This window comes from Sapajus apella, unplaced genomic scaffold (assembly GCF_009761245.1).
Source record: "Sapajus apella isolate SASKATOON/1434 unplaced genomic scaffold, GSC_monkey_1.0 scaffold73, whole genome shotgun sequence".
Lineage (NCBI taxonomy): Eukaryota > Metazoa > Chordata > Mammalia > Primates > Cebidae > Sapajus > Sapajus apella.
Window position 1 is genome coordinate 2782455 of NW_022437013.1, and position 27800 is coordinate 2810254.

The window sequence follows — 27800 nt, forward strand, 5'->3', positions numbered from 1 at the left end:
TTTTTTTTTTTTTTTTTTTTTTTTTTTTTGTGATGGAGTCTTGCTCTATCTCCCAGGCTGGAGTACAGTGGTGTGATCTCAGCTCACTGCAACCTCCGCCTCCTGGGTTCAAGTGATTCTCCTGCCTTAGCCTCCTAAGTAGCTGGGATTACAGGCACGCACCACCACGCCCGGCTAATTTTTGTATTTTTAGTAAAGATGGGGTTTCACCATGTTGAACAGACTGGTCTTGAGCTCCTGACTTTGTGATCTGCCCGCCTTGGCCTCCCAAAGTGCTAGGATTACATGGGTGAGCCACCATACCTGGCCCAGCCCCTCTTTTCTGCCTTCAAAGCAGAAAAGAGACACAAGCCCCAACAAATCTCAGGACATTATATTTTAACTCTGTGGACATGCAGAAATTGCAATAGCTCTCATTCAAACAGGAAAGAGAGCACATAGTCTTTTACCTGTGAGGAAACTGAAGATCCATAGAATGGAAAATAGGAGCTCTTCACCAAATAAATGTATAAATAACTCCCAGGCTTTTGATTGAATGAGTGCTTTGAGCTCTGGGGAAAAAATGTTGTGTATGGCAGAATCTTTCCAGTTGTGCACTGAGATCTGCTTCCTGAGTACCATGTCAGTTCTTCTGTGCCCAAGTAGTTTGCATGTCCTCCACAATATTTGGCAGTTATTTATAATGACAGATGTATGTGATTAGAAGAATGTGGGTACACCAGAGGCATAGATGGGGCTGAGGGACAGAATCCAGGGTTTGAACAGGTTTGAGGACTCTTGGAGAGATATATGTGATTGGGTATCTGTGAGAAAGTGTTTGGAATGATTTTGTAGCTATAAAAAGCCCTTCTAGTGAAGATCTCTTGTAGAGTTGGATAAATGAACAGTAATGGTAACTGGAGTGTGTGTGGGAGGAATGTGCTTTAGCATCTGGAATGCCAGTTAAAAGTTAATTGCTTCTGGTGATTTGTCCCAGTTTCACCATGAATTTTATGCAATTTACTGAAAAGATTAAATGGATATCCTTTAAGTAACAAGCTAACAAGGTCAGCTTATCTCACTGGGAGGTAGAGGAGAGACTCTTTGTAATTCCTACTGTGCCAAAAATGAGAAGACCCCAGTATTTTTGCAATTTGTTTGTGACCTCAAGAATAAAAACAGCTCATGCAGATTAAGTAACTTGTGTAAGGTTACACAGCTAGTGAGCAGTAGAAGAGGTCTCCAGACTCCCTCTGTTGGGATCCAGATCCCATGCACTTAGCCATCTGTCTTCCCAGGATTGAGAAATATCAACTGTAGAACAAGTATCCACAGGACATGGGAGCATATGAGGATAGTTGGGCATGAGCTGGGGGGTGAACAAGCTTTTTGCCTTCAGTGCACACTGACAGATACTATTCCTGGTAGTGGTGATGGTGGAAGTGATCCATCCACATCGTTGTTTCCCTTAATGGCTAATAGTCATTAGGTACGAATTATTTGTACCTAGGTACTAGCATTTTGTACCTGGTAATTAGGTATAAAAATGGGAGAGCCACATTAAACAATGTACCAAAAGTCTCTTTCTGGAACTTTCTATGAGCAATAGGCTGGAAATCTGAATATCAGTGCACAGAAATCAATGCATTATGGCAGTAGAAAAAGCCAGAAAATGGGAATTGGGAAAGAAGGATTCTACCCTGGTACTACCACTCTATTATTTGGCAAATCTCCTCCCCTTTCTGGACCTCATTCCCCATTTGTCCAATGATGGAGTTGAACTAAGTAATTTTCTTTAAGGCCTTTCCGGTTCCTACATTTGGTGATTCATTACATCAAAAATAGTATGTTAGTGTTGCTTGTATCCCTCTTCAAGTCTTTTTATGGTTACTGCTAATGGGAATCATTAAATCACTAACAACTGGAAACAATAATGATTATCTAGTGTCTCTACTACTAGTATCTACCTATCCTGGAATAGATTTTTGGTGAATGTATGAATTACCTAAGGGAGTTGCAGATAGCAAGATGAGGGGTGGTTTTTATGGCTGTTTGTTTTTTCTTTCCGGGCAAGTGGAACATAATTTCTAAACTAGGATCTTTATGTGTGCTGGACCACATGCGTAATGTCAGAAAAGGTTTAATTTAAAATAATGAGATGAAAATTACCTTGTAAAAGAATCGTTTGAAATGTTTAGACTTGAGCAACGGGTCTACAGGTGTGTGTCACTACGATTTTCACAAAGTGACCATGGAGGTTGTCTGGCTCTGTCCCTCATGGGATCACACCTCTGTTTGTCAGGCAGAGTCACAGAAGGTCAGGCCGGGAAAGGGCAATTGTCTTTGCAGAGATAGAGCAGGCAGGATTAGACTTCCACATAGTCAAACCCTACCTGTTCTTCATTTTGCATGTGTCCTGGAGGCCTCAGAAGCCTCCTCATCTCACTTTCGTGTGCCCTTCTCCCCCAATGCCTTGGGAGAGAACGTAACCCACACCTGCCCTTCATGTTTTACAGGCCAGCACAGGACATCTCATTGCCATTGTCAGCCAGGAACTCTCAGCCTCACAGCCCTACTTCTTCTCTGACCTCTGGGGGGTCCCTGCCCTTGCTACAATCTCCACCATCCACTAGATTGTCTCCTGGCCGACACCCCTTGGTCCCAAACCAGGGAGACCATTCAGCTCACCTGCCTAGGCCGCAGCAGCATTTCCTTCCTAATCAGGCTCACCAGGGGGATCATTACCGTCTCTCCCAACCTGGCCTGAGTCAGCAACAGCAGCAACAGCAGCAGCAGCACCATCATCACCATCACCACCAACAGCAGCAGTCACCACAGCAGCCAGGAGAAGCCTATTCAGCTATGCCTCGGGCTCAGCCATCCTCTGCTTCTTATCAGCCAGTGCCAGCAGACCCTTTTGCCATTGTTTCCAGAGCCCAGCAGATGGTTGAGATCCTCTCAGATGAGAACAGGAACTTGCGGCAGGAGTTGGAAGGATGCTATGAGAAGGTGGCCAGACTGCAGAAGGTGAGGCTTCCATTTTGGGGTATCAGGGTCTCTAAATCTTATTTGTGGGACTTGTTTAATACCCATATTAAGTCTCCACTTGTGAATCCCAGCATTACTTATGGCAGGTCTTCTGGATTTTTATATCTGAGGTTTAGATATGGGTCAAACTTTGGAAAAAGCCTTCTACCTATATACCTAGGAGAAGTAAAATCTTACATTTACACAAGGAGGAAAAAATTTATGCAGTTTTTCTAGATGCCATAGCCCTGAAGAAACATGGTTGATTCTTTTAGACTTCCAAAAAGCAGCAATACTTCTCTTCTTCTTTTTTTTAATATTTTTTTTTATTTTTTGAGACAGAGTTTTGCTCTTATTGCCCAGGCCGGAGTGCAGCGGCACGATCTTGGCTCACTGCAAACTCCACCTCCTGGGTTCAAGCGATTCTCCTGCCTCAGCCTCCTGAGTAGCTGGGATTACAGGCCTGTACCATCATGCCTGGCTAAATTTTTGTATTTTTTTTTTTAAGAGATGGGGTTTCGCTATATTGCCCAGGCTGGAGTGCAGTGTCTATTCACAGGTGTGATCCCACTACTGATCACCATGGAAGTTTTGACCAGCTTTGTTTCTGACCTGGGCCGGTTCACCCCTCCTTAGGCAACCTGGTGGTCCCCTGTGCCCGGGATGTCACCATATTGATGCCAAACTTAGTGCAGACACCTGATAGGCACAGCACACTACAGCCCAGAACTCCTGAACTCAAGCAAGTCCTCCCACTTCAGCCTCCCAAGTAGCTGGGACTATACGCACGAGCCACTGCACCCGGCAATTTTTTGCATTTTTAGTAGAGACTGGGTTTCACCATATAAGCCAGGCTTGTCTCGAACTCCTGATCTGAGGTGATCCACCTGCCTCGGCCTCCCAAAGTGGTGGGATTACAGGTGTGAGCCATTGTGCCCAGCTGATACTTCTTGATAAGAATATTGGTGATGCCTGTGTAGGTACAGGACCTGATGGCACCTTAAGGCTCATTGTCTTGGTCACATTTTCCCAAATATAAATTTGAATTTTAAATTTAAAAATAAATGTAGTTCCTAGAAAAAATCTCACCAGCTGAAGTTAGAGCGGTCCTGCCTTGTTCTGGAAAAGGCTCAGAATACTTTTCCTAGTGGGAGTTCTCATAGTAATTGTCTTTCAGCAATCCCTCCTCCCCACCCTTTGATTTGGTCCCTCCCTGCAGCTCAAATTCAACATCTGCTCTCATTCACTGGTTGTGGGGGGGAGCAGGAGGGGCTTAGCACCACAGCTGGGTGACAGGTGACAGCCCTAAGCTAAGGAAATAGAAAAAGGAGTGTATCCCCAGTTTACATTCTTCTCTGCTCGCCCCTCCTCCTGCAGCTGGGACTTGAGCTCTGGAGTACCCTAAGCGAGGAACCTTAGCTCTCTGGCTTCCATTGGCTGCTGGTGAATAGGGTTATGCCTTTGACAGCTTCTTTGCAGCTTTTGTTATTGTGAAGCTCATGTGGTTTGATCTACCTACAATGTGAATTGTTCAGAGAGGTGAGGGTGAAGGTCGGGGAGGGATGGGAGGATGCCTTGTATTGTCCAGCAACTCTGTCCTTAGAAGACACCAGGAGTGGAAATTTCAGAGGCCTGAATGAAGCTGAGTATTTGTAAACAAACACCAAATCTTAGGGCCTAAAGGGGACAAGGGCTTATTAACAGTAGAGGATTTTTATATAGGAAAATGGCTTCCGTGTCCATTAGTTTTCCTAAAACTAGATGAGGGTTGTTGGAGTGGTCTGAGAATTGTTTCTTCCCGGCATTTCCCTGAGTTTGTATTTTCACCCCTCATTTTAACTATATCCCTGCCCCCATCACTTTGGTGGAATAAATTAATTAGAAACCCAATCTGGCTGATTAGGTTAACAGTTGACACCCCCTCTCCAAACTCTCTCTTCAGGTTGACCCCAGCCAATTTTTTATAAAATCACTGAAGGATGAACCTAGCTCTTCTACAGGCCCTTTTTGCCAAAGGATCCATGGTGATTTTTTTCTTTTTTTTTTTTTTCTTTTTTTTTTTTGAGATGGAGTGTCACTCTGTTGCCCAGGCTGGAGTGCAGTGGCCTGATCTCTGCTCACTGCAACGTCCGCTCTCTCGTTTCAAGCGATTCTCTTGTCTCAGCTTCCCGAGTAGCTGGGATTACAGGCGCCTGCCACTGCACCTGGCTAATTTTTGTATTTTCAGTAGAAACAGGGTTTCACCATCTTGTCCAGGCCAGTCTTGAACTCCTGACCTCGTGATCCATCCGCCTCGGCTTCCTAAAGTGCTGGGATTATAAGTGTGAGTCACCGTGCCCTGCCTCCATGCTGATTTTTTTTTTGTTGTGGTGGGGTGGGTTCAGCCAGTGATAGGGAAGAGGAGCAGAATAGGATTGCTGTTGTGTGTTCCCCAAGATGGGAAAAGATGCCTTAAATAAGTGTAACTGGAACAGCTTGAGTATTGGGAGAAGTAGAGGCTGACTCCATGTCCAGGTAGAGTAGAGGGGAAGGTGGAACAGGAGAAAAGAAGGAAAGTGGAGAAAATTAAGGTAGATTCCAGGTGGAGCTGGAGGAAATGAAAAGGCCCGAGGCTCATGACAGGACTAAGTAGGCAGAGTAAGTCTGGAAAACCTGCTGCCACCCTCCTCTCTCCTGCCCTCACCATCACCTAGTCCAAACCAGTGGATATATCCTTCTGTGATGGCTTTTCCTGGAAGGCCCCACTGCGAGCTGTGCGACTTGCCCTTTTGGATACAGTATCTACACAGGTGGTAGGGGAAGGAATAGTATAAGATCTTGAAATAGCAGTCTGCACACCTTGAGGAAAGGGACTGCCTTCCAGGTGTGACATTCTGTGTGCGACTGGACAGCCTTGAACTGTAAATACTGCCTAGAGCAGACCAACACCAAGCCTGCTCTTTCAGATGGAAATGTTTATTTTCTCTACCGAGCGCTTGAGTTACATGCAAAAGTTTCATCAGGCACAGGCCTTGCAGATCTTGTCTCTAAATGCCATTCACCAGTTTTCACCTTCTGTGCTGCTATCTTGGTGCCATCTGTGAAGAGAAAAACACTTTTGAGTCTGCTCTTTTCTGTGGTGTAAGCCTCATTTGTTTTCAGGCAGTCCTGTCTCTGGCAGAATTTTAGAGATGGAGGCGGGTTGAATCTTACTGGTTTGGCAACCTTACCTTTCCCCCAGTGTCCCACTAGGGGCCTGATATTTCTCCCCATATAATACCCAGAGCTTTGTTAAGGAGGATAGTGGAAAACACAGGAGGAATGCAGAATGGTTGCAGAGTCCAATTTAATCTGAAATTTGCTTAATAGGCCATGGGTTTATTTGTCTTATACAAATTATATGCAAATATCTGTGTGGTTATTATATGTGCAATGGAGTTATACTAGTTACAGAAAGACTCTGGAGTCTAATTTCTCGTTTTCTGCCTGATTATGGCTGATTCAGGGCAAGATACTTTCTCTCTTGAGTTTTTTTACCCCATTTTATGAGATTTGCAAGGATGTCATAAAACACAACTCTGATTACGAATTTCTGTTCAAAAATCTATACTGATTTCCCACTGACTCTGGGATAAAGTCCAAATGCCTGGCATTAAAAGCCTTTTATGATCTGACTCCAATCTATCTTAGCAGCCATATCTCGCCAGCTTCCTTCTGTGTACCCCACAGTGTCCAGCCAAATTAGACGACTGGTCATTCTGGGAATGCATTTGCTTACTCAGAATAGAATACCCTTCCCCTCACCTCTGCTCATTGAAATCTGACCCAGCTTTCAGGATCTGACTCTAAGTGCCACCTCCTCCCAGAAAGTGTTCTCCTCCCCACTTCCCCCAACCAGGAATAACTTCTTCCTTCTCTGTGCTTTATGGCACTACTACATTTCTTAAAGATGTATCTTGCCCTATATTCTTTCATTTGATTGGATTGAAACCTCCTTGAGAGCAATGAGAATGTTTTCATTCATATTTACACCCCCCAATAGTGTTTTAAAAGTTCATGTAAATATTTGGCCCTTGGTCAATGTTTGTTAAATTGAACTGGACTACTTCATGAGGCTTGGGGTTTTTAGGGTTGGTCTCTACTGCTGACACTTGCTCTTTAGAGGCAATTTAACTTTTCTCTCTACTAAAATGAGAAGCGGTATCCTGCCTAGGCAGATATCAGCACAAACTGGAGCCAACATGTGAAAGCCCTTTGAATGGTTTGGAATAAAGTATCTACATACTATATATATTATTACTAATATTTTCAAAATTAAGAGTTTTTTTCAGAAATTAAAATCATTAATAACTATTTATAAAATTTATTTGTACTATCTCCTCTGAAGGCAGAAACCATATGTATATTTTTTTAACCCAAGGAAAGACCATGACACAGTGAATTAATTACTAAGCTTATGGTTGAACTTGGAGATCCTTCCTTGAAACTTTTCTCATCTCACTGTGTTATGCTTCCTCCTGGCCATCTGTGAGCCCTGAGAGAAGCTGTCACTGAGAATTCGCATGTATGTTTTCAGACCATTTTCCCCCGTCAATCTCCTACCATTACCACCATCTTCCTTTTTCTGTTGTTAAGGTGGAGACAGAAATCCAGCGAGTCTCAGAGGCATATGAGAACCTCGTGAAGTCATCCTCCAAAAGAGAGGCCCTAGAGAAAGCCATGAGAAACAAGCTAGAGGGCGAGATTCGGAGGATGCATGACTTCAACAGGGATCTGAGAGGTGAGGGAACCAATGGGCTTGTCTTTATACTTCTGAAGCAGCTGCAGGGTGGTGAAGGGAAGGGCTGAGTAGGATCCAGCTAGGTTCTTTGGGGTTGTTCAACCCATTGGTATGGGCAGTAAATGGCTGGGCATGTGCCAGGCTAATTTTTTTGTGACTGTAATAATGCTCAGTCCCAAGCTTGATTGATCAAAGTGTGGGTACACCTCACTGGTCTTATGAGCAATGAGCTGATGTCTTAGGCAGGATCCCTTCTGGGACATCTGGACCCACCTGGCCTACCCCCACAATAAGTACTACCTCTTCTTTTTAACAAGTTTTGCGGAGGCATGCCCTTTGACTGTGCAAGCTTGAAGAGTATAATGTCCTTTCTTATTTCCGGGACTCACTGGCTTCTTTTATTTTTTGCTTTCATCTGATAATATTGAAGACTTTGGGAAATATTTCTACTTTAAAGCACCTTCAGCACCTTCAAAACTACTGACCTTGGGGATGGTACTTTTTTTTTTTTTTTTTTTTTTGAGTTGAGGCTTGCTCTATTGCCCATGCTGGAGAGCAGTGGTACAATCTTGGCTCACTGCAACTTCCACCTCCCTGGTTCAAGCGATTCTCCTGCCTTAGCCTCCCGAGTAGCTGGCTGGGATTACAGCCGTGCACCACCATGCCTGGCTAATTTTTGTATTTTTAGAGACAGAGTTTTGTCACATTGGTCAGGCTGGTCTTGGACTCCTGACCAGGTGATCCACCCGCCTCGACTTCCCAAAGTGCTGGGATTGCAGGCATGAGCCACCGTGCCCACCCAAGGATGTTGCTGTCTGTCTTAGAATTTTGGTTATTTTATCTTTAAAATCGGGGGCCCAACTACATGCTGCCAGTTGTCCCTTTCTAGCTTTGACATTACATGAGTTTAAAGACTTTATAAATGTGATGCTGTTTTTTTTCCTGGTTAATGAAAGATATCATTATATATTTGGGGTTGGATAATTTCATTGGAATTTAGAATTCTGCACTTAACTTAGGTTTTGGCAGTGAGGAATGAAAGCATTAAATACTTACCTCCTCCTCCCCTGCCATGGTCTAGTATTTTGGGATTCACATTTGCAAACCTGTGTTAGTTACCTATTCCTGTTTAACAAGGAGATACAGGCTTGTTTTACCAAAGGTCAGTATTTAGAGGGCCAGTAGTATGTGCATGAAAGTTTATATTTGAGACCCTGTTGATTTTCTCCAAATTCCACAGAGCGTCTAGAGACTGCCAACAAGCAGCTTGCAGAGAAGGAATATGAGGGGTCAGAGGACACCAGAAAAACCATTTCACAGCTCTTTGCAAAAAGTAAGTGCAAGCTTCAGAAACAGGTATTAATGTGCAGTTGGGAGCAAGGTGCATGAAAGATTACACTGTTCTCTTTAGCCTTTTAGAACAGCCAGTGTAGAGTGAGTATCACCTAAGAACTGTTTTTCCTATTCAGGCATGAAGTTGGAAGATTCTGTTCTTTTCCTCCTAAGCCAAGAAGGCTGCTTGCCACAACATCTCGTCACATCACATTGCTCCTTCAGCATTAAACTAGAGAAACCCCTTGAAACCACTGCTAGTGTCATTGCTAGCTGAATAAAGAGCTTTACTGAACACGAGGTCCCTTTGTGTTGAAGGGATTTTCTTAGAAGATTCCACGTGTTGGCTCTGATAGAGATGGCATTAACATGCAGGATTGATGATTAATGTTTGGAATACTTCATCTGTACCTGGGGCTCCCTTTGTTAAGCATCTAGTATTTATTGTTACAGAGCGCAGATTACAAGGGGAGCTACTCCTATGGCCTGAACCAGTGACTCTGGCTACAGAGTTGGAGGATGTGGGGGAGTGCAGAGCTGTGTCTTCCTCATAATAGTGTTTTCTTTGCCTGGAAATACTCCTAGGACCATGACAATGAATTAATCCTCTTTTTTATCAGCCTCTAATGGACCCCACCCAGCTAGACAATGCTTAATTCTTTCCAGTTGCCTTCATAAAACCAGCAATAAAAACTTCATAGTGGATTGAGTCCACAGGGAGAATTAGTTGTGGGGGGCGGGGGGAGACGGGAAACAGATGAACTGCTCTCATTTCTGCAGATGCCCATGGTTGGTTTCCTCTACCCCCAGCCTCCCTCAATGTAGCTCTGGCTGTAGTTGTGCTCAGTAGGGATTTGTCAGTTTCTTCCATCTTTGCTAGATCTCCAAATGACCCTTTCAACTCATTCCATGCAGCTTCTAACCAGCTTTTACAAGTTCGTTTGATCTTCACTTACAATACTGCCCTCCCTTCCTGGGTTGTTCTGTTGTGCTCTGGCTTCAGAACAGGTTTTTTCTTCCTCTTTTCCCTGTACCTCCTGTTCCTTTGTCAGTATATCTTAGAGTAAGGAATGTAGTTTTTCTGGTGTCATCAGTACCTAGTATAAATTTTTGTGAAATTGCTTTTGTGGTGTCACAGTGACTCTCAAAGCTAGTTCACTGGCAGAAAGAGAGTGGCAGCCTCTCAGATCGAAACAAATAAAACGTATAGATTCTTTGCTGTGGATCAGCTAGATCATACTCCTCTCTGTATGGACATGGTATTTCAGGTGTCCTAGGAGCTCTTCTACAGGTTTATAAAATGTGGTAACTTAGTAGATCAGACTGTACTGCCAGGGCAAAAGACTGTCAAATGGCTCTAGGAGGGAAAAGTGAAGTTCACCAACTAGCCAGGGAAGAGGGCATGACTCTTGTCCCTCCTAATTTCTTTTGGCTTTGGACATTGACAGGGCCCTGCATAGTTGGAACTATGGCAGAAGGAAGGAATCCTAGAGAAGCCAAACCAACTCAGCCCTAGGAGAAGGCAGCCTGGTATAGTAGAACCAGTCTGGGCTTAAATAGGGGCTCCACTACTTATTTACCAACTGTGGGACCTTGTGCAAGTTAGTCAAGCTGTCTGGGTCTGTTTTCTCATATGCAAATTTAGAAGAGAATAGTACCTTCCTTGTATGGTTGTTCTGAGGATTAAGTTAGTACAATACCTGGTATGCAATATGTATTCAACAAATGTCCCTTTCTTTCCAAATGCAAAGTCGGAGTGGGAAGGAAGGTGAGGCTGCCCTATTGACTTTTCTCCTGAAACTTAAGGTTTAAGTCTCCAGATGAAGGACCCTTAACCTTCAAGAAATCAAAACTACTTGTTTGAGTTTCTGGTGTGAGGTCTGCCTTAGTTAAGAGGAAGAGGAAAGACATGGAACATAACTACATTTGTCATGGTCCCCTGTAGTTATAATGATTTGATTCAGAAACATGGAATTGCTAATTTTAAAGCTCAGGTGAGTCTCAACCTTTTCATTCTAAAAATTAATGTACAAAATTTGTTGTATCACAATGAAAAGTTTTGAAGCTACAGATTGTCATTATTAATCATGGTGATGATGATCATTATCTGCTTTATGTAGTAAGTTCCTTTGGTGTTTGGTTTGCTTTCTAGCATTTATTTCACCTAAATCAATCTACTATCTCATTGTATCCTTGCAAGTATTGTGAGGTTAAATAAGATGGTATTGTTACCTCTGTTTTACTATCTAGCATTGTTGATTCTTTCTTAACATTTCTGTCTTTCTGCTTATACTGTTGATCTGATCTTGCATACCATCTACTTTTTTCATTAGAGCCCTTAGCATATGAATCATATTTGTTTTAAATTCCCAGTCTGTTAATTCCAGCATCCCTACTTTATCTCGGAGTCTGGTTCTGATGCTTGCCTTGACGTTTCAAACTGTATATTTTACCTTTTAGTATGGCTTTTAGGTTTTTTTGTGTGTATGCGTGTGAAATGGCAGACCTTATGTATGGGGTAAAAGGCATTGTGGTAAAGAGGCCTTTCAGGAATGATGGTAAAATTTGGGGGAAAGGGAAGTGCTCTAGACCCATGATTAGGTCTCAGTCTTTTAGTGAGCCTGTGCCTCCATATGTCACAAGTGCATCTCAGTTTTTTTTTTTTTTCACCCCTTTAGGTGATGCAGGATCACAAGAGAGGGCTTCAACTGGGTATTTCCATCTCTCATGTGGAAGGCCAGAGCAGACTGGAGTTGAGGGTTTCCTTTCCCCTGGGTCAGTTAGGCTCTGGAAACAAACAAGCAAACAAAATCCCCCAAACTCATAGATTGGGTTCTGGTTAAATAGTTTCTCTTGGTGGCAGGCCTTGTTAAGAACAGAATACTCTGGCATATTTCATAATGGTTCCTTTTTCCCTCCCCCTGCTGGAAGCACAAGGGGTCCATTTCACTATCAGACATCTACAACTAGGACCAAGCAATGAAATCTTTAAGTGATCATTTGTGAGGAGTGAGAATTACCTCATTGGAATTCAATGATAATCAATTCAGTTGTAATATTCTGATATTCTCATTAGCTGTGGGCACTGGAACAAGGTACGTCCAGCCACTAGAAGAGGGCAGATTGAGATAAGAACCGTATATGGACCAAAGTTTAAAATCTGTTTAGAGACTACTTATAAATCTGTATTAACTTATGCAAATGCTAGCCTGTGATCATGTTCCTTCATTCTCCTAAAAATTATAGTTTTGGCTACTGTCTCATACTGGTACTTTCTCCCTCTATTTTTCTTGTATCCATCCACAGATATTTATTAAATCCTCATTATATAGGCACTGCTCAACTGAGCTCTCTTTAAAACCCTACTAAGCTCTTCCATTCTAAGGTCATAGATTATATCTGTATACACATATACACATACATGCAAGTATAAATATACACACGTTTTTATATATATGCAAGTATATATATATATACACACATGTTTTGTATATATGTATGTATACACATATATAAATGTGTGTGTGTAAGCACACAAGCATATTGGATTACTTTTGTAAAAAATCTGAACTTTCAAACTCTAATAGCCTTAAAGGTAGAAAGGGAGATTCGCAAATAGAGGATGTTTTTTCAAGTGAAATGGCTGCCTTAAGTGCTCTGATCCTGATGTTTTCCATCTACGTTTGCCCTGTTCTTTCCAGTGCTCCCTCCACACCTATCCCATCCTACCTGAGAAGGAGTAGGATAAAAGCATAGCATGGCTTCCAGTTTTACTGTATTATCTTTTAAAAGACATTGGATTCCCAAAGGAAGCAGATGCTGAGATAAAGTGGGTTGAGTTAGGTTTTCTCTGGAGAGGACATGTTGTCTAGTAGACTTGATCTCAGTTACAAAGCAATGTTAGTGTGTGAAGGGTGGGCTTGAACTTTTATCCATTTTATGAAATGTAATTTTTAGCTACCTTTAATGTACTGTCATGAAGAAACAATGGGGAAAATGTTTTGAGCTTAATTGCTCTTTTGCCAGTGTAAGACAATTCGGAAGAAATAAAATTGAGGGGATGAGCCTACCTTTTATTCTGAGGTAGGGGTGTGTGTGTGTGTGTGCGCACGCACGCGTGCGTGCGTGTGTGTGTGTGTTTGTGTGTGTATTCTTCTTTGTGTAATGCCTAATACTTTTTGGGACACGTTACATCTATTTTCTCATTGCTTCTGCTCAACAGCCATTAAGTTATTAAGTGACTTTTCTGAATTTCTACAGCAATTTACTGGTAGAGCCAGTGATAGAATCCAGATCTTAGATATACTGGTTCTTCAGCTGTACACCAAAACAGTAGACTGTCTAGTAAAGGGTATGATGTGTCAGTTTTGCTCAGGTAAGGCCTTGAGCCAGCTCCAGGCTGGCAGTGTTAATGTTTAATGTCCTGACAGATAAAGAAAGCCAGCGTGAGAAGGAGAAGCTGGAAGCAGAGCTGGCCACTGCCCGTTCTACCAATGAGGACCAAAGACGACACATTGAAATCCGAGACCAGGCCCTGAGTAATGCCCAGGCCAAGGTGGTAAAGCTGGAAGAAGAGGTATGGTTTCCTCAGGTAGCATGAGCCTGGGGATGGGAGTGCTGGGAAATCAGGGACACTGGGCTCCACATTGTGGTGAATTGGCAGCTGCATAATCCCTAGTAGGGAGGGGCCATCTAATGATCCTAGTTACCACTGTGATGATGTGAGTGGACTTTGATTTCTTTTCTCTTCTTGGTAAATTCTTTTCTTTTGCTCCAAAATAGGAAATCAACAGGGTCAAGAAACAATTTCCTTTTGTTTATTCATATAATAAGCTAACTGCCCTTATACTCCAAGCTCTTACTCTATACCTAGCCCTACCTTAAGCCTATGACAGATATATAAATAGATATGGATGTATAGATATGTTTATGTATAGATGTATATTTTAATTTCTACCCTTAAAGGTATTTTAAAACTTTATAAAACTAGAAAACAATTCTAGGTAGCTTAAAGTACTCTAAGGATTTTAAAATCTGAACAGTCCATGTCTACCCAAGCTTAGTGGGAACTCAGTCCCTTCTCAGGCCAGAAATGATTCTTGCTGGCCATATCTTTTGCTGTTGGACTGACTTGGCAGGTTACTTTAGAATAGAAGCAATCTTCGGAGGTCTGAGGCAGGATGGGACCCAGGGATAGTTTGAAGTTTATGTCAGAAAAAATGCACTGGCCAAAAGCTGTGCTGTGGTTCTCAGAGGCTACTTCTAAAAAACAGTTCTGCAGAAGAATGGACTTGTCAGTTATTTGTGTGCAGAGATGAAGCCTTCCCTGGACAAATGCAAGGGCCCCCCAAACTATTAGCATATGATTAATGTGTATCTGATTAGGCTTGACATAGATGCTATTTGATTGCAACACTAAACTGTACTCATGTGAAATAGAGGGAAATTTGCTTCTGGCTTGTCATTAATTCATCTTGGATGTCAGTTGTTATTGCACTGGAGTACTAACTCTTAGATGTTTTGCCCTTCAGGGTATCCGTGTGTTCCAGCAAAAACTGAAGCTAAAGTGTAACTTGGTAAAGAAAATGTTGTATCTCAGAGACTCCTATTCTGAAATTTGAATTGTTTTAGGGGAAAAAATAGCCTCCATCATAACAAGTTGAAAAATGTACAGATTTGAAACAAAAGAAAATTATTAGCATTTAAATAGTATTCTGGCTATTATATATGAGGTATCTTTCCTGCCTTCATTTGTTGCCTGCTTCCTCTCCCTCAGTAAGAATAAGTCTAGTTCCTGGAGATTTCCCAACTTACCAATTTCTTCTGCTTTCTTTTTTTGATATTAAAATGCTTGTTGGAGTTGGCCTGTAAATTCAACTTTACCAGTAGGTAGTGCCATCTAATTCATGATATCCCTTAGCCCGACTTGCTAAAATATCCGTAGTATAAAATCAGGTTAATGTCTTGCTTCATCAGTTGTCTACATCAGAACTATGCTAAGTTGCTTAACAGAAAATGAGGAATACTTGTATTTACCTGTTATCTAGATTTAAGGAGCTTAGCGCATCCTTTTGCTTTACCTCATATGTTTCTTTCCCTCACATTTTTGCGAGGACATTCCAGAGAAAATTATAGGATGGGATAAGACTGGACATTTTTAGAGATGGGCAAACTAAGAGACCTGCTGAGAAGAAGTGACTTGCTGGTGGTCACGTGGCCATCTTGGGTAGAGCCAGAAATAAAACTGGTATCTCATGACTCTTCATTCCCTAAACCCTGCTGCCTTTCTCCCTGTCTGAATCATCCTTTGGTTCACCTCCCAAAAGGAAAATGTGGGTGCTTGTTCAGATTTAGTAACCTCTGCATCTTTTAAGTTTTTAAAAAATTGCTTCGCTCGTTAGGCCTTTCTTTTCAACAGACTATGAGACACTTGTCCAGATTGCTTCAAGATTAGGGTGTACAGAGAGTCCTGCTACCCCTTCAGGAAGGGTGCTCAGCCAGTTGGAGATAAATAGGGACAGAGCGTCTGCAACCATTTTTCTTTGCAACATCTGAGGGCACAGTGGTTACTGGTTGTTTTAAAATAATGAAAATAATATATGTGTTGGGAGAAAATGTTCATCTCTAGTTCCCACTGTGCAGCCCTTGCTGAAAAGGTTGCCTGAAATATATTCCTGGCTTCAAACTTCTGAGGCTTTTCTGGGCATTAGTCCTAGAGATTTTTAGTAGTTTTCCAGGGCCCTCCCCAAAATATGTAGCTTTACACTCTAAAGAAGTTCTAAAAATTGAGCTGGGATTGAATGATGGCATCTGTCTCAAATGAGCTCATCGATTATTGTTAAGTTTTTAGTCCTTATCCAACTTGTGCTTTCACATGGAGTCTAATCATTAGGAAATTCTGAGTTGCTCTTGTTAAAGAAGGTGAAACCTTTGACTGGGAGACCATGTTTACCACCTTCTACCCAGCGGAATCTCAGAGGCCATGTAATGTCTTCAGACTTTCAAGCCGGCTCACTTCTAGCACATATAAAGGCTTGGAAGACCACATTTCAGAGAAAATCAACTGGTTCTTATTTCCCTTTTTGTTGTAGCAGCCTCTCAGAGCTGGATTTGCTCCTGGAAGCTGTTTGTCGTGTCTTTTCTATACTGTTCAAAGGAAAACATTCCTTTTGCATATTATCCTTAAATATAGGAATTGCTAATTATAGTTTTGCTTTTCTGCTGTGACTCAATCTTCATTAGGTTTTGCTCTTTTGGGGCTGAAATTTCAGTTTGGAACATCAGGGAGGTATTTGAGGTAAACAGGTAGTTCTGGAACACATCTGGGAAGGAGTCTTCACTGTGATTGCTTGACAAAATCATTGAACATTTCTAAACCAAGAAGGATATTCATGAATGGAAGAGTTATCCTTCTGTCTGTTGGAAATGGCTCAAGTAAGGCTGTGTTTGAAGGCAGATGGATATGTTAGATGACCTGCCTATGTTCCATATAAACAGATAATTTAGTGATGGCTTACAAATGGCATCATGAACTTTCCTTTATTCTCAGGCCTTAGAAGTTCTTCCACGGAAAACCTCTCTAGCCTATTTAGCAAATCAAAATTAGGGACACTTTCTCAGATTAGACCTTTTGTCAGGAGACTATTTCTCAGCTTTCTAAGAATAAGATCACTCAGGTAACTACTTCTCATTGCATCAAGGTGGTCAGGGAAAGGTTATGACTAATGGCTAGAGGACTCTTGCATTTATTTATGTCTTTCTCTTTGCAAAGATCTCATTTAGATGCTTTTCCTGAAATTCATTCCTTCTTGCTAATCCCTTAAAGTCTCTTGCCTGAGGTTCTCTAAAATCACTGTGCTCTAAACTCTACATGGAAATGTTGCCTCAGGTTTACAAAGAACGTTCTCCCTCCTGCAATCACAGCTTCCATTTGCCCCCAAGTTCAGTGCATTCTTTCATGGATCTCGCTCTGCTGACATCCAGGAAAGTATCTTCCTGGGGAGGGGATAGCACTGTAATTGTAAATCAGACCTGTTTTCTTGGTAAGTCACTCTTATCCAAGCCTTGAACCAGCATGTACCCTGTGTTCCTATTGCAGCAGCAGCAGAACGAGGTAAATGGTGCCTTTCCATCCTTGCCCTTATCTTTCGGGACACGTAGGTCCTATTGAAGTGAAGGCTCATTAAACTCCAAGTCAAAAGAGCTCTGTGTCCTACAGCAACCACGGTATTCTCCCATTCAAAGAGAGCCTCCCCACCCCCTACCAATTTGACCTCTCTGGAGAGTTTCAACGGATGCCTGGCATATCCTCTCACAAGGCTCAAGGCAGCCCAGGCTTCTGGCTGGCTGCTGTCTTATGATGATCCGGAGTGGAAGCGGCTTGGGTAATTGTTTCAGGGATGGTGGGAAAAAGGCCTTGGCAAGATCAAAGAGGGAAGATGCTGCGGGTGGGCTGCTTACTGAGCTGAGTGCACAGGAAGGGAGAGTGTGGAATGTGAGAGGGCTGGCAGAGAGAGCCAGTAAGCCTTGTTCTTTGGCTTTCGGCTAAAATGAAAGCCATAGAGATTCAACAAGAAGGGGCCCAAATGTTAACCTTTTCTGAACCGTAGTGGCTAGTGGTGATTTAGATGTCACATTGATAGCTAGTATTGGACTACCCAGTGCATTTTCTAGAGTCCTGTCGCCATTCTACTCAATTCTGTAAAACCAAATTCATACTGTTTTACTTTATTTCCACCATTGTTCTTGAGGGCTAATATTTTCTGTTCTTTCTAGATCCCCTTCTACTTATTTGAGATACATAATTTTCTGCTACCACACCTATCCACAAACTATCATAACCAATTTCCTCCTTCCCTGATATTAGAGGAAGATGTCATAGACATAGATGTTTATATGTCTAATACTTCAAAATAATTTTCAAACAACAATAGGATTTTATTGGTGAAGGTAAATCTTACCCAGTAATTATGATGGATTATAGATTTGGATGGAAGATCCAAGGATATGAATTATGTGTGCATTTAGAGTGTTGATAGGATACAGGTAAAATACATATCCACCCAGGAATCTTCCAAGGTGTTCTGCTGGTGCATTACTGATTTATTTGAAGGGCATTTTATCTAAGGATGACATTCTCCTTATTTATCTCAGTGTATTTGCTTTTCTTTTCTTTTCTTTTTTTTCTTTGAGATGGAGTCTCACTTTGTTGCCCAGGCTGGAGAGCAGTGGCGTGATCTCGGCTCACTGCAACCTCTGCCTCCTGGGTTCCAGTGAGTCTCTTGCTTCAGCCTCCCAGGTAACTGGGACTACAATCATGTGCCACCATGCCCGGCTAATTTTTTGTATTTAGTAGAGACAGGGTTTCACCATGTTGGCCAGGCTGGTCTCAAACTCCAGACTTCAAGTGATCTACTCTCCTCTGCCTCCCAAGTGCTGGGATTACAGGTATGAGCCACCGCGTCTGGTCGAATTTACTTTTAAGTAGGTGTTTTTCTACTCAATGTGTTAAAAGAAAGAAATTATGTCTACCCCCAAATAGAGATGGAGTGACCTCTTTGAGCTCAATTCTTTAGTCTTTCCTGTGATTTTGGCTTTCGAAATTCCTAAATTGGAAGCCTTCTGGATTTCTCTTTAGTCTTCTTTACAACATGAGCTCTCTTCCTGAGGTAGCAAGTTTTTAGAGGTGGTTGTTTTACTTTTCAATTCTTTTAATATCTGCAGTGGACCACAGCCTACTGGCAATGGACAGAGGCAGCTTGCTAATACCAGGGTAGTGTTACCAAATTGCTTCAACATGAACCCTTACTTGGATCCAGTGGCTCCTGGGCAAGACTAAATCAGATCAAACTAAAATCAGGCTCATGGAGCAACGTATAACCAGTGGTATGAAGGAGAATAGCAATAAAAGTACACTTCAGTTGTGAAATTTGTATAATAATGTTTGGAGTTGTGGACAATAGAAGGGAAGAGGAAAATTAGACAACGAAGGCAATGGACTTAGTTTTGTATTTTTAGCCTTAATGTCTTTTAGCCAATGGAGTGTGTGTATATGTTGGTGGTCATCCAGCTAGTATTAATAGTCTGTCCTTTCTGTGTACTGATCTGTATTTTCTTGTTTGTATTTTTCAAACATTAAAAATATTTATAGATATATTAGTATATCCCCCCAAAGAACCTTGCAAGTGTTATCCTTATTTGACAGATTAAGAAATTAAGGTACAGACAGATTAGGTGATATAGTCAATGATAAATTTAGAAGAAAAACCAGATCTCTTAAATCTAAAACATTTTAACCCTGTTCTTTGTCCGCCAGTGAATAAATGGGTAGCTAGCTAAATTATTAAGTCACTTCCTTGCAAATGGCTAAGACTAATGGGGCTCTAGAAGTAATTTTGTATATAGCCATCCTTTAAAAAATAAGTTTGAAAGACACCCACAGTTGTTGGAAGGAGGAAAGAGATGCCATCACGTGGTATTCATTTGCAGGGATCAGATTTTCCTGAGTCAGAAGGGGGTTAAGAGATCTGCCAAATTCTTGGGAACTGGTTCAAAATATTACAGAAGTGTAATGGAAAATCACATGATTGATTGAGCTCAAGAGTATTTGCCTTATGCTTCAGTAGATTGCCTTCTCACTGTTCTTCCTCCCAATTTTATGATTTCTCTTTAAATACTCATCTCTGAGTAGGAATGATATGAAACTCTTATCTTGACTGGGTCAAACAAAGTAAATACATTTATGAGATATGTGTTTGTTGTTTGTATATTTGCAGTGTTGTAGATAAGCTATACTGTGCTCATTTTTGTTCTTGAATGTAACAGTTATTTAATATTAACTGTTCACCAAGAATATAGTGACCAGTAAACTAGAACTAGAACTTAATAGCGATATCAAGGAAAATAGAAGGGCTCTGCCCTTAAGTGGCCTATGGATATTGCCTTTCATTTGAGGGAAAAACTTCGTCTTGTTTCCCACTACATCCCTCCTGCTCTCATATGTAGAATAGGGCCTGATGCATAAGAAGCATTCAGTAAATATCTATTGAATGAATGAATGAATCCATACATGAATAAAATCTTTGAAAAATGACTATTAATAGAGGACACAGGATGAGAAGCTATAGAGAAAAGCAGCAGTCAGGATCAGGTAAGATTATTCAAGGAAGAACTCTTGGAGAGTTTAGTGATTTTGGTGAGAAGGGATGAAGAAATGATCAGACCAATATGAAGTTTGAGTATTTGCATAGTAGACCTGGTAGAATTTTGAGGTAGTAGAAGCCTAGATTGAAAAGGGCATTTTTAAGAGCCATATCTAGGCTGAACAGGAGAGAGTGTGACAGTAGACTGGGTGGTGAACATAAAAGCATCAAGTGGTTTGAGATATGGATGAGACAGAGCAGCATTTCTGGTCTAAAGGAGAGAGGGGAGATAGATGTAAAAGTGCCTTGGATATAATAGACAGATAACAGACAACAAAAATGAATGTGAATACAACACACACAAAGCTCTGGCCATTGTTTTTTTCAAATGAAATTTTAAACAGAACCCTAATATGTAAAGCTCATAAAAGAGGAGCCATCTGATGTAACCCACCCACCATAGTGACCCCTCAAGTACCTGCATCAAACACTAGGACTCTGCAACACCATTTGAAAACCTCTTCCAGGGGTTTGCCAACTGTTTCTTTAAAGGACCATATAGTAAATATTTTGGGGTTTCTGGGCCATGCAGTTTTAGTTGCAACTCCAACTGCTCTACTCTGCCATTGTAGCTATAAAGCAGCTATAGACAAAATCAAGGGACATGGCTGTATTTGGGCTGCTGCTGGCCATTTTGGTTCACTGACTCCTGACACCCCCCTCATTTTTTTAAACAAATGAGTTCTCTGTAGCTGAGACTAGAAAGCAAGTTGCTATTAATAGCAGAGCTGGGACTAGAATGCAAGCCTCCTGATTGTCACCTTGTTCCTTTACCTTTCATTGTGTTGTTAGATAGATATTTCTGATATGTATTATCTGTGTGTGTGTCACATACACATACACACATACACAAACACAGAAAGAGGGAAGGAGAGAGAAAGAAAGAGAGAGAGAGATAGAGAGAAAGACAATTACTTCTGCCTAAGGGTCTTTAGTTAAATAGTACCTTTGATCTTAGGTAAGATATTTCTTTCTCCTAAAGCAGAGGTACCTTGCAAATCATATCATTTGGAAAGAAATATGGTATCCTTGCAGCTACTCAATAGTTGCTTCTTACTGTATTTCCAATGAACAACTTGCTATCCAAAGATATTTGCAACATAAAAATATTTGAGGCCTAGTGTTATATGTCTTTCTGTGGGAAATTGGCTATATTTCTGTTGTTTTAATTAGATACTGATGTGATCATTAGAGTTACTGAGAGAATGATAGCCATGTCAAGGATGTCTGGAGCAAGTGTTCAAAGTTGAGAGGGTTGGAATGTGTATGACTTGGTATTAACTTTTTCTCTAAAAAAGAACAAACAACCCAGAGTACTTTCTGTACCATACACTCTACTAAGCACTTAATGCATCATCTCATTTGATCTGTATAAAGATACATCATGATTTGTCATGACCAAGGTAAAAGTGAAGCACATAATGTCCAAGATAGTAGTGAAGTCAATAAAGCGAATAGGTCGTTGTTCCTTTTTACATGTAGATAAGATCAAGAAAATGTAGAGAGTGTAATTTAGAAGATGGTTGTCTTTGTTGATTGCATCTCTAGGATCTTGCACTGATCACATGTAAGAGTTGTCTTTTTCTACCCTAACTTATCTAGAGAGTAAGCATTTACTAGGTGATTATGATGCTTATGGGTGAGTTGCACATTTTCTCCTTTTAAGTAAGGTGGGAGAACTATGCCATGCACAGTGGTCCTGCTACCTCATGGAAAATCATCCCAGTGGCAAATCAAAATGAGATATTTTTTGGCCTCCTTTGTGGAATTTATCTGACCTGCATGCCTATCTTCAGCCAACTCAGAGAACTCCCTGGACCTTTATTGCATTTCCCTTCCAGAGAGTTGCCTCACTGACTTCTATTGTGGGGGCACTTTTGCTATGATATTTAGACATTTAGGTTTCCTTTCTTAAGAAATCCACATGGCCCTGGATTGCTTATTTTTCAATTTTCTCAGCTTGCATTGCAGTAGTTTACCACCAAGGCAAGAACTACTTGCTATCTAGATTTAATTGCCTTTAAGTATAACTGCTGTAAGCCTTAGTAATTATAGCTAACATTCTCTACATTAACATTGCTCTGCTCCCTTAGGGTTTTCAGAGCAATTCACAAATAAATGCATTCAGCTTTAAATTGCTCATGAGGATTATAAGACCCAAAAGGTAAAGGATAGAGGATGTTTCCTTCTCTCCAATTATTCAAAGCTTGGCAAATAGGAAGGCAGAGGCAAAAGTTTTTGTTGCTCTAGTTAGTGTTGTTACAAATAGTCACAAATCCCAGGGAAGAAAGGTTTAAACTTATTGAGATAAAGAGTATGATGATGTTTTGTTTGTTTTATTTCTAGGAAAAGTTCTGATGGATAAAAACATCTAAGCTTTGAATTCATCTCCAGTGGTTTACAAGGCTAGATTGAGGCTTGGAATGAAAGGAAATGTCAAGAAAGTACAACAAAAGTCAAAAAGTTTTTGTTTTCCAGTCACCTAGGCAAGGCATACTACAGGCCTGGTAGGAAAATACAAATAGGATTCCTTCCACTTAAAGAAACATCAGCCAGTCTAATTTGAGTAGAGGGGCATTATAAGACAAGGAGGGTTTTCCCACCAGTACATGCTAATACTGTCTGACTGGAAGTTCTAGCAAGTAGTGATTTGGACTCATTACCGTGAGGTTTCTGCAATGAGGGAGTCAGGTTAGTTCTGCCAACTGGGCCCCAGCTAAGTGGCTGTTGGGCAATGCTGGTAGGGTGCGTAACTTCTTATGTTACAATTATCTGCCTAGGTAACTTAAGAGCTTGGGAATTTGTTGAAAAGTCAGAATCGGATTCCTGAGTTTCTTTTTGACCAGGTTATCAAGAATATTTTTATATTTTAATCTGAAGAATGAAGGTATCCCTAATATCAACTCCCATCAGAAGGATAATGACAGATGTGCCCCACTTGGCAGAATTTCTGCTTTGGGAACAGCTGAGTTGATTTATTAGCATTGAGGGTACAGTACAAGTATTATGAGAAGCATAATCTGCTTATTTATTAACAAGGTGGGAAGCCTGCATTTTCCCCTGTCTTCTGGGTAATGAGAGTATACATATCTTCTTTAAGAGCTCTGAGATCTTTCTCATTATTTTATCTGCGTACAGCCAAGCTTTTGCTTATAAGCTTCAAGGTTACAAAGAACTCATATTCTTATTCCCTACCTGCTTTTACATTTGTATTTGGATATGGCTTATAGGCTTGCAAAGAGGAATAATAATGTTTGACTCATTTAGTTTCACTTTTGCTTCACTAGTTTTAGGCTTTCTGGATCTTTTAAGGTTCCAGAATAAAATTTGAGAGACTGTAGCCCAGGATCTCCAATTCAGGCTCATCAAGTAGCAATCAGAAATAACCTAAAGAACTAGCCAGGCAGTACTAGGGAATGTGAAGGCTAAAGACTTTTGAACCATCACACGACACCCTTACTTTTGAGAAGCAGAAACTCTCCAGAAGAGCAGTGGTGGGCTATATGGGGTGATTACCAGGACCAAAGACTTCAAAAAAGATAATTCTGACCTTCTTGTACCTTCAGCAGTTGACCACCCTTTTACTCCCACTTGGAGAAGAGACAACTACATAAAAGGGAGTGGGCTTCCTTTCCATACCAAAGCAAACCTTTCTTTCTGGAGATCCCCCATTTTAAAGCATTTGCCTACTGCAATAACCAAAATAAGATAAACCATCCCCAAAAATATTCCATATAAGAAGAGATTAAACAGAAGGCTGGATTTGGGGGATACATAATTGACCCCGTTGCTTGCCCTTTTTCCTTTCATCTTGCAAATTACCCAACGTGGATTTCTAGCTGAAAAAGAAGCAAGTGTACGTTGACAAGGTGGAGAAGATGCAGCAGGCCCTTGTACAGCTCCAGGCAGCATGTGAAAAACGTGAGCAGCTAGAGCACCGTCTCCGGACACGACTAGAGAGGGAACTGGAATCCCTGAGAATTCAGCAGGTATGGAGAACTTAAAGGAAGAAAGGAAAAAAAAAAAAAAAAAGCAAGAAAATGGTGTTATTTCTGGTTGATTATTTTTCAGTTGGCATTTGACGTGAAAACTGAAAGTATACATTCGCTCATCTTTACATTTTTCTACCCCACCGAATCTTCCTCCAGAGCACCTCCCAATTATGAATACAAAGTCTGTTTCCTTAGCTTCCTATCTCAGAAATATCCTTTAAGCCTATGATCTTGCACCTTTTATTTTTACATGAATTCCAGGAACAGCAGACTTTGTGAGAAGTAGAGCTGCTGTGCAAATACGTGCCTTGATATTGTAGAACTAGAAATGGTCTTTAGAAATCATCTGGCCATACCACTCTTCAGTTTTAGATGAATGAAAATCAAGACTAAGAAAATTTTGCAGGAATCATTAATGATAACCACAACAAGGTATGGGCAAGATAGGAACTAAATCTTAGATTTTTTTTTTTTTTTCTTGAAATGGAGTCTTGCTCTGTTGCCTAGGTTGGAGAGTAGTGACATGATCTCAGCTCACTGCAACCTCCACCTTCCAGGTTTAAGCCATTCTCCTGACTCAGCCTTCTGAGTAGCTGTGATTGCAGGCATGCATCACCACACTGGCTAACTTTTTGTGTTTTTAGTAGAAATGGGGATTCACCATGTTGACCAGGCTGGTCTTGAACTCCTGACCTGCCCGCCTTGGCCTCCCAAAGTGCTGGGATTACAGGTGTGAGCCACTGTACCTGGCCAGATTTTTAAATTCCCATTTACGTTGTGTGCTATGCTGGCAGGCAGGGATAGCAGTTTTCAGCCCATTAATCTACTTTCTGAGTAACACGACAATTTGATATGGCAGGCCCCTTTCCTGGCCAAGGGAATCTCACATTCAAGCCCATAATAGGAAGTCCCGTGGCCTTAGGAGGAGATCCGAATTCCCCTGGCTTCTTTCTGAATCAGAGTCGAAACAAAAGTAGGCTGGGCAGTAATCCTTTCCAAGATAGGGGCTCAGACACCATGGTTCTCTCACTAACTTGAGGAGTCTCTGCATGTGCCCCAACAGCGTCAGGGCAGCTGTCAGCCCACCAGCGTTTCAGAATACAGTGCCGCTGCGCTGATGGAGCTTCTTCGGGAGAAAGAGGAGAGGATTCTGGCTCTGGAAGCTGATATGACAAAGTGGGAGCAGAAGTATTTGGAGGAGAATGTGATGAGACATTTTGCTCTGGATGCTGCTGCAACTGTGGCTGCTCAGAGGTAAGTAGTCAGCTTGTGTGGCATGAGTGGGAAGAACAGAAAGGTCACTGATGCATAGATTTATCTAGTGTTTTATTTTCTTTAATATTCTTGGTTCCCCCCACCCCCACCACCACCAACTTCTGCCTAAGTGTGTTTTTTTTTTTTCATCTGATTATGCAGGGACTGAATGGCTGTGGAGACAGAGGGTCAGGGATTTGAACATAAAAGTTGCTTTATAAACTTATTAGAATCATAGTTCAGCTTTCCTCAGGGCCAGAATAACTGCAGATGGGATCAGCTGAACATTTGAGCCTCTCCTTCCCCAGAGCCACAGATTCTTCCAGCCACATATGCAGACTGTTTAGCCCCAGGATTGGAGTGAAAGCTCCTCCAGAGAAACTGCCACTCAGAAACTAAATACCACTCAGTAGTGGCTGCTGTCATTTGATAGCTCTGGCTTTTCCAAGGTATGTCAAAGGCTGTGCTGAACTTGAACCCATCCCTGCCCTTTGGGAAGGTCAGTATTTGAGCGCCACATTCTCTATGTGTATGAGCTCATCACATGTGAACAGTCACATACCATCTGGTAAGGGAGAGAAAGTGGCGGGAGCATTTTTTTTTCCTTCTTATTTGTTCCCCTTTTCAAATTATAAAAGTTAATTATTGGCCTTTGGAGGAAATAGTTGCTCTTACCCCATGTGTCTATCTTGCTGCTGCCCATGTCATCAGCTGGGGTGAAAAGAATGGAAGAAAGATAGAAAAAAAGAAACAACAGAAACTAAATTCAAGTCAGGTGATGACTTGGGTTGTGGCGATACCAGAGCCTTAGTCTGGAATTGGGTATCAAAGGTAGGTGGCAGCATATTGCACCCAGATAGGTCTCTATCCAGAAAGTTATTAAAACCATGGTGTTATTTTCAACAATGTCCTAAACATGGTAAACTAGCAGACTCTGGAAGAGCTTGCCAGACTTTGGGTTGGGGTATGTGTGTGGAGGGCTAGTGGATACATTTATTTTTGAGTCCTTCTCAGCCAAATCAGAAGTGGGGAGATTCAGTGCTTAAGAGCTGAGCCGGTGCTTTATAAGCCCACTCCAGTTCTTAGAAAGATCTCTCTAATGTGATCTGCTTGTCTTCAGATATCATCCATGCTTCAAACTGATGGAAGCTGCCTGTGGCTTGATTTTGAGGTCCTCATGGGCTTAAGTTTGCCTGGCCTTGTTTCCTAAGCAAGGCATACTCAATACATACTAGAGTGCACAGAAGCCCCAGCTCTGCCAGAAGGTGGTCTTGAAGTTTGTAGGCAGGTTAGAAGCAGAATCCAATGTAATTTTACCTGCCAGCTCCCAAGGAAACACCTGCATGCAGCACTTGTTCAGAGGTTATTTAAGAAACTCTGACGCTGAAAAAACATTGTTACTATTGAGAGGTGTAAAGATACAGGGTAATTTTATCACCTGTAGGCAGAAGCTTAGAAACATACAGGTCACGAGAGTGTGCAGTGTGAGAAAATACTGGAAAGTTAGGGTTCATGGTGCTGACTTCAGCATAGATTCCAGGTCAAAATACAGGAAAGCTAGGGGGTTGCCACTGGGGGTCTTGTATAAAGAAACTCCTTTCCTTCCTTCCTCCTTTGAAAGCTTTGTGTATTTGGGTAAACCCCTTTCAGATGGATTTTCAGAATCTGTTGGCTCCCATAAGGTAGATTTAATTTAAACTGAATTCCTTTCAATCATCGGGTAGAAAGTTTTCATCTGATCACTGGTTTTGGCAAAATTTGCATGCCTATCACTTAGTAGGATAAAACACAGCCTGTTCCCACCTAGAAAGAACACATTCTGGTAGTTCCACAGGTGAACATTCCAGATCAGGACAGTGTGTCTTTCTGGCATGCTACCAATCCAACCCACAGGAGACACTGAGAGAGAGACTGTATTGAAATTTCTGTATAATAAGTGAATTGGCCTAGGTGATTTCTCCAGACCTTCCTATTTCTAGGATTATATTATTTTTCCAGTGATAGTGCTTCTTTTGCTCTACCTTGGAGATTGGTTTTCTTTTCCTCTTTCCTTTCAAATAAGATTTTATATTTGAGAGGTAATATTCAGAAAACTTTGTTTCAAAACCCATGGGTTGTTCTGCCTTTTTTTCCAACGTTTCTTTTCATTCCTTTTGTCTACTTGTTTTTCTCCTCTTTCTGTCAATCTTAAATGTAGCTGTTGACCAAGGTTCTGCCTTTTGATCCTTTCCATGGTAAAAGTTTTATATTTTCTTT

General features: G+C 41.4%; 1 protein-coding gene across 6 annotated transcripts in view; it reads left to right on the forward strand.

Annotated features, from left to right (window-relative positions):
• AMOT (angiomotin) overlaps positions 1-27800 on the forward strand; it is a 64642-nt gene that overhangs the window by 23363 nt on the left and 13479 nt on the right. For all 6 annotated transcript variants that reach the window (XM_032250780.1, XM_032250777.1, XM_032250781.1 and 3 more), the window contains 6 exons: positions 2496-3006; positions 7621-7765; positions 9006-9098; positions 13528-13673; positions 24138-24287; positions 25354-25544. In XM_032250780.1, coding sequence (XP_032106671.1) covers positions 2496-3006; positions 7621-7765; positions 9006-9098; positions 13528-13673; positions 24138-24287; positions 25354-25544 — 1236 coding nt within the window. The remainder of the gene's footprint in view (positions 1-2495; positions 3007-7620; positions 7766-9005; positions 9099-13527; positions 13674-24137; positions 24288-25353; positions 25545-27800) is intronic.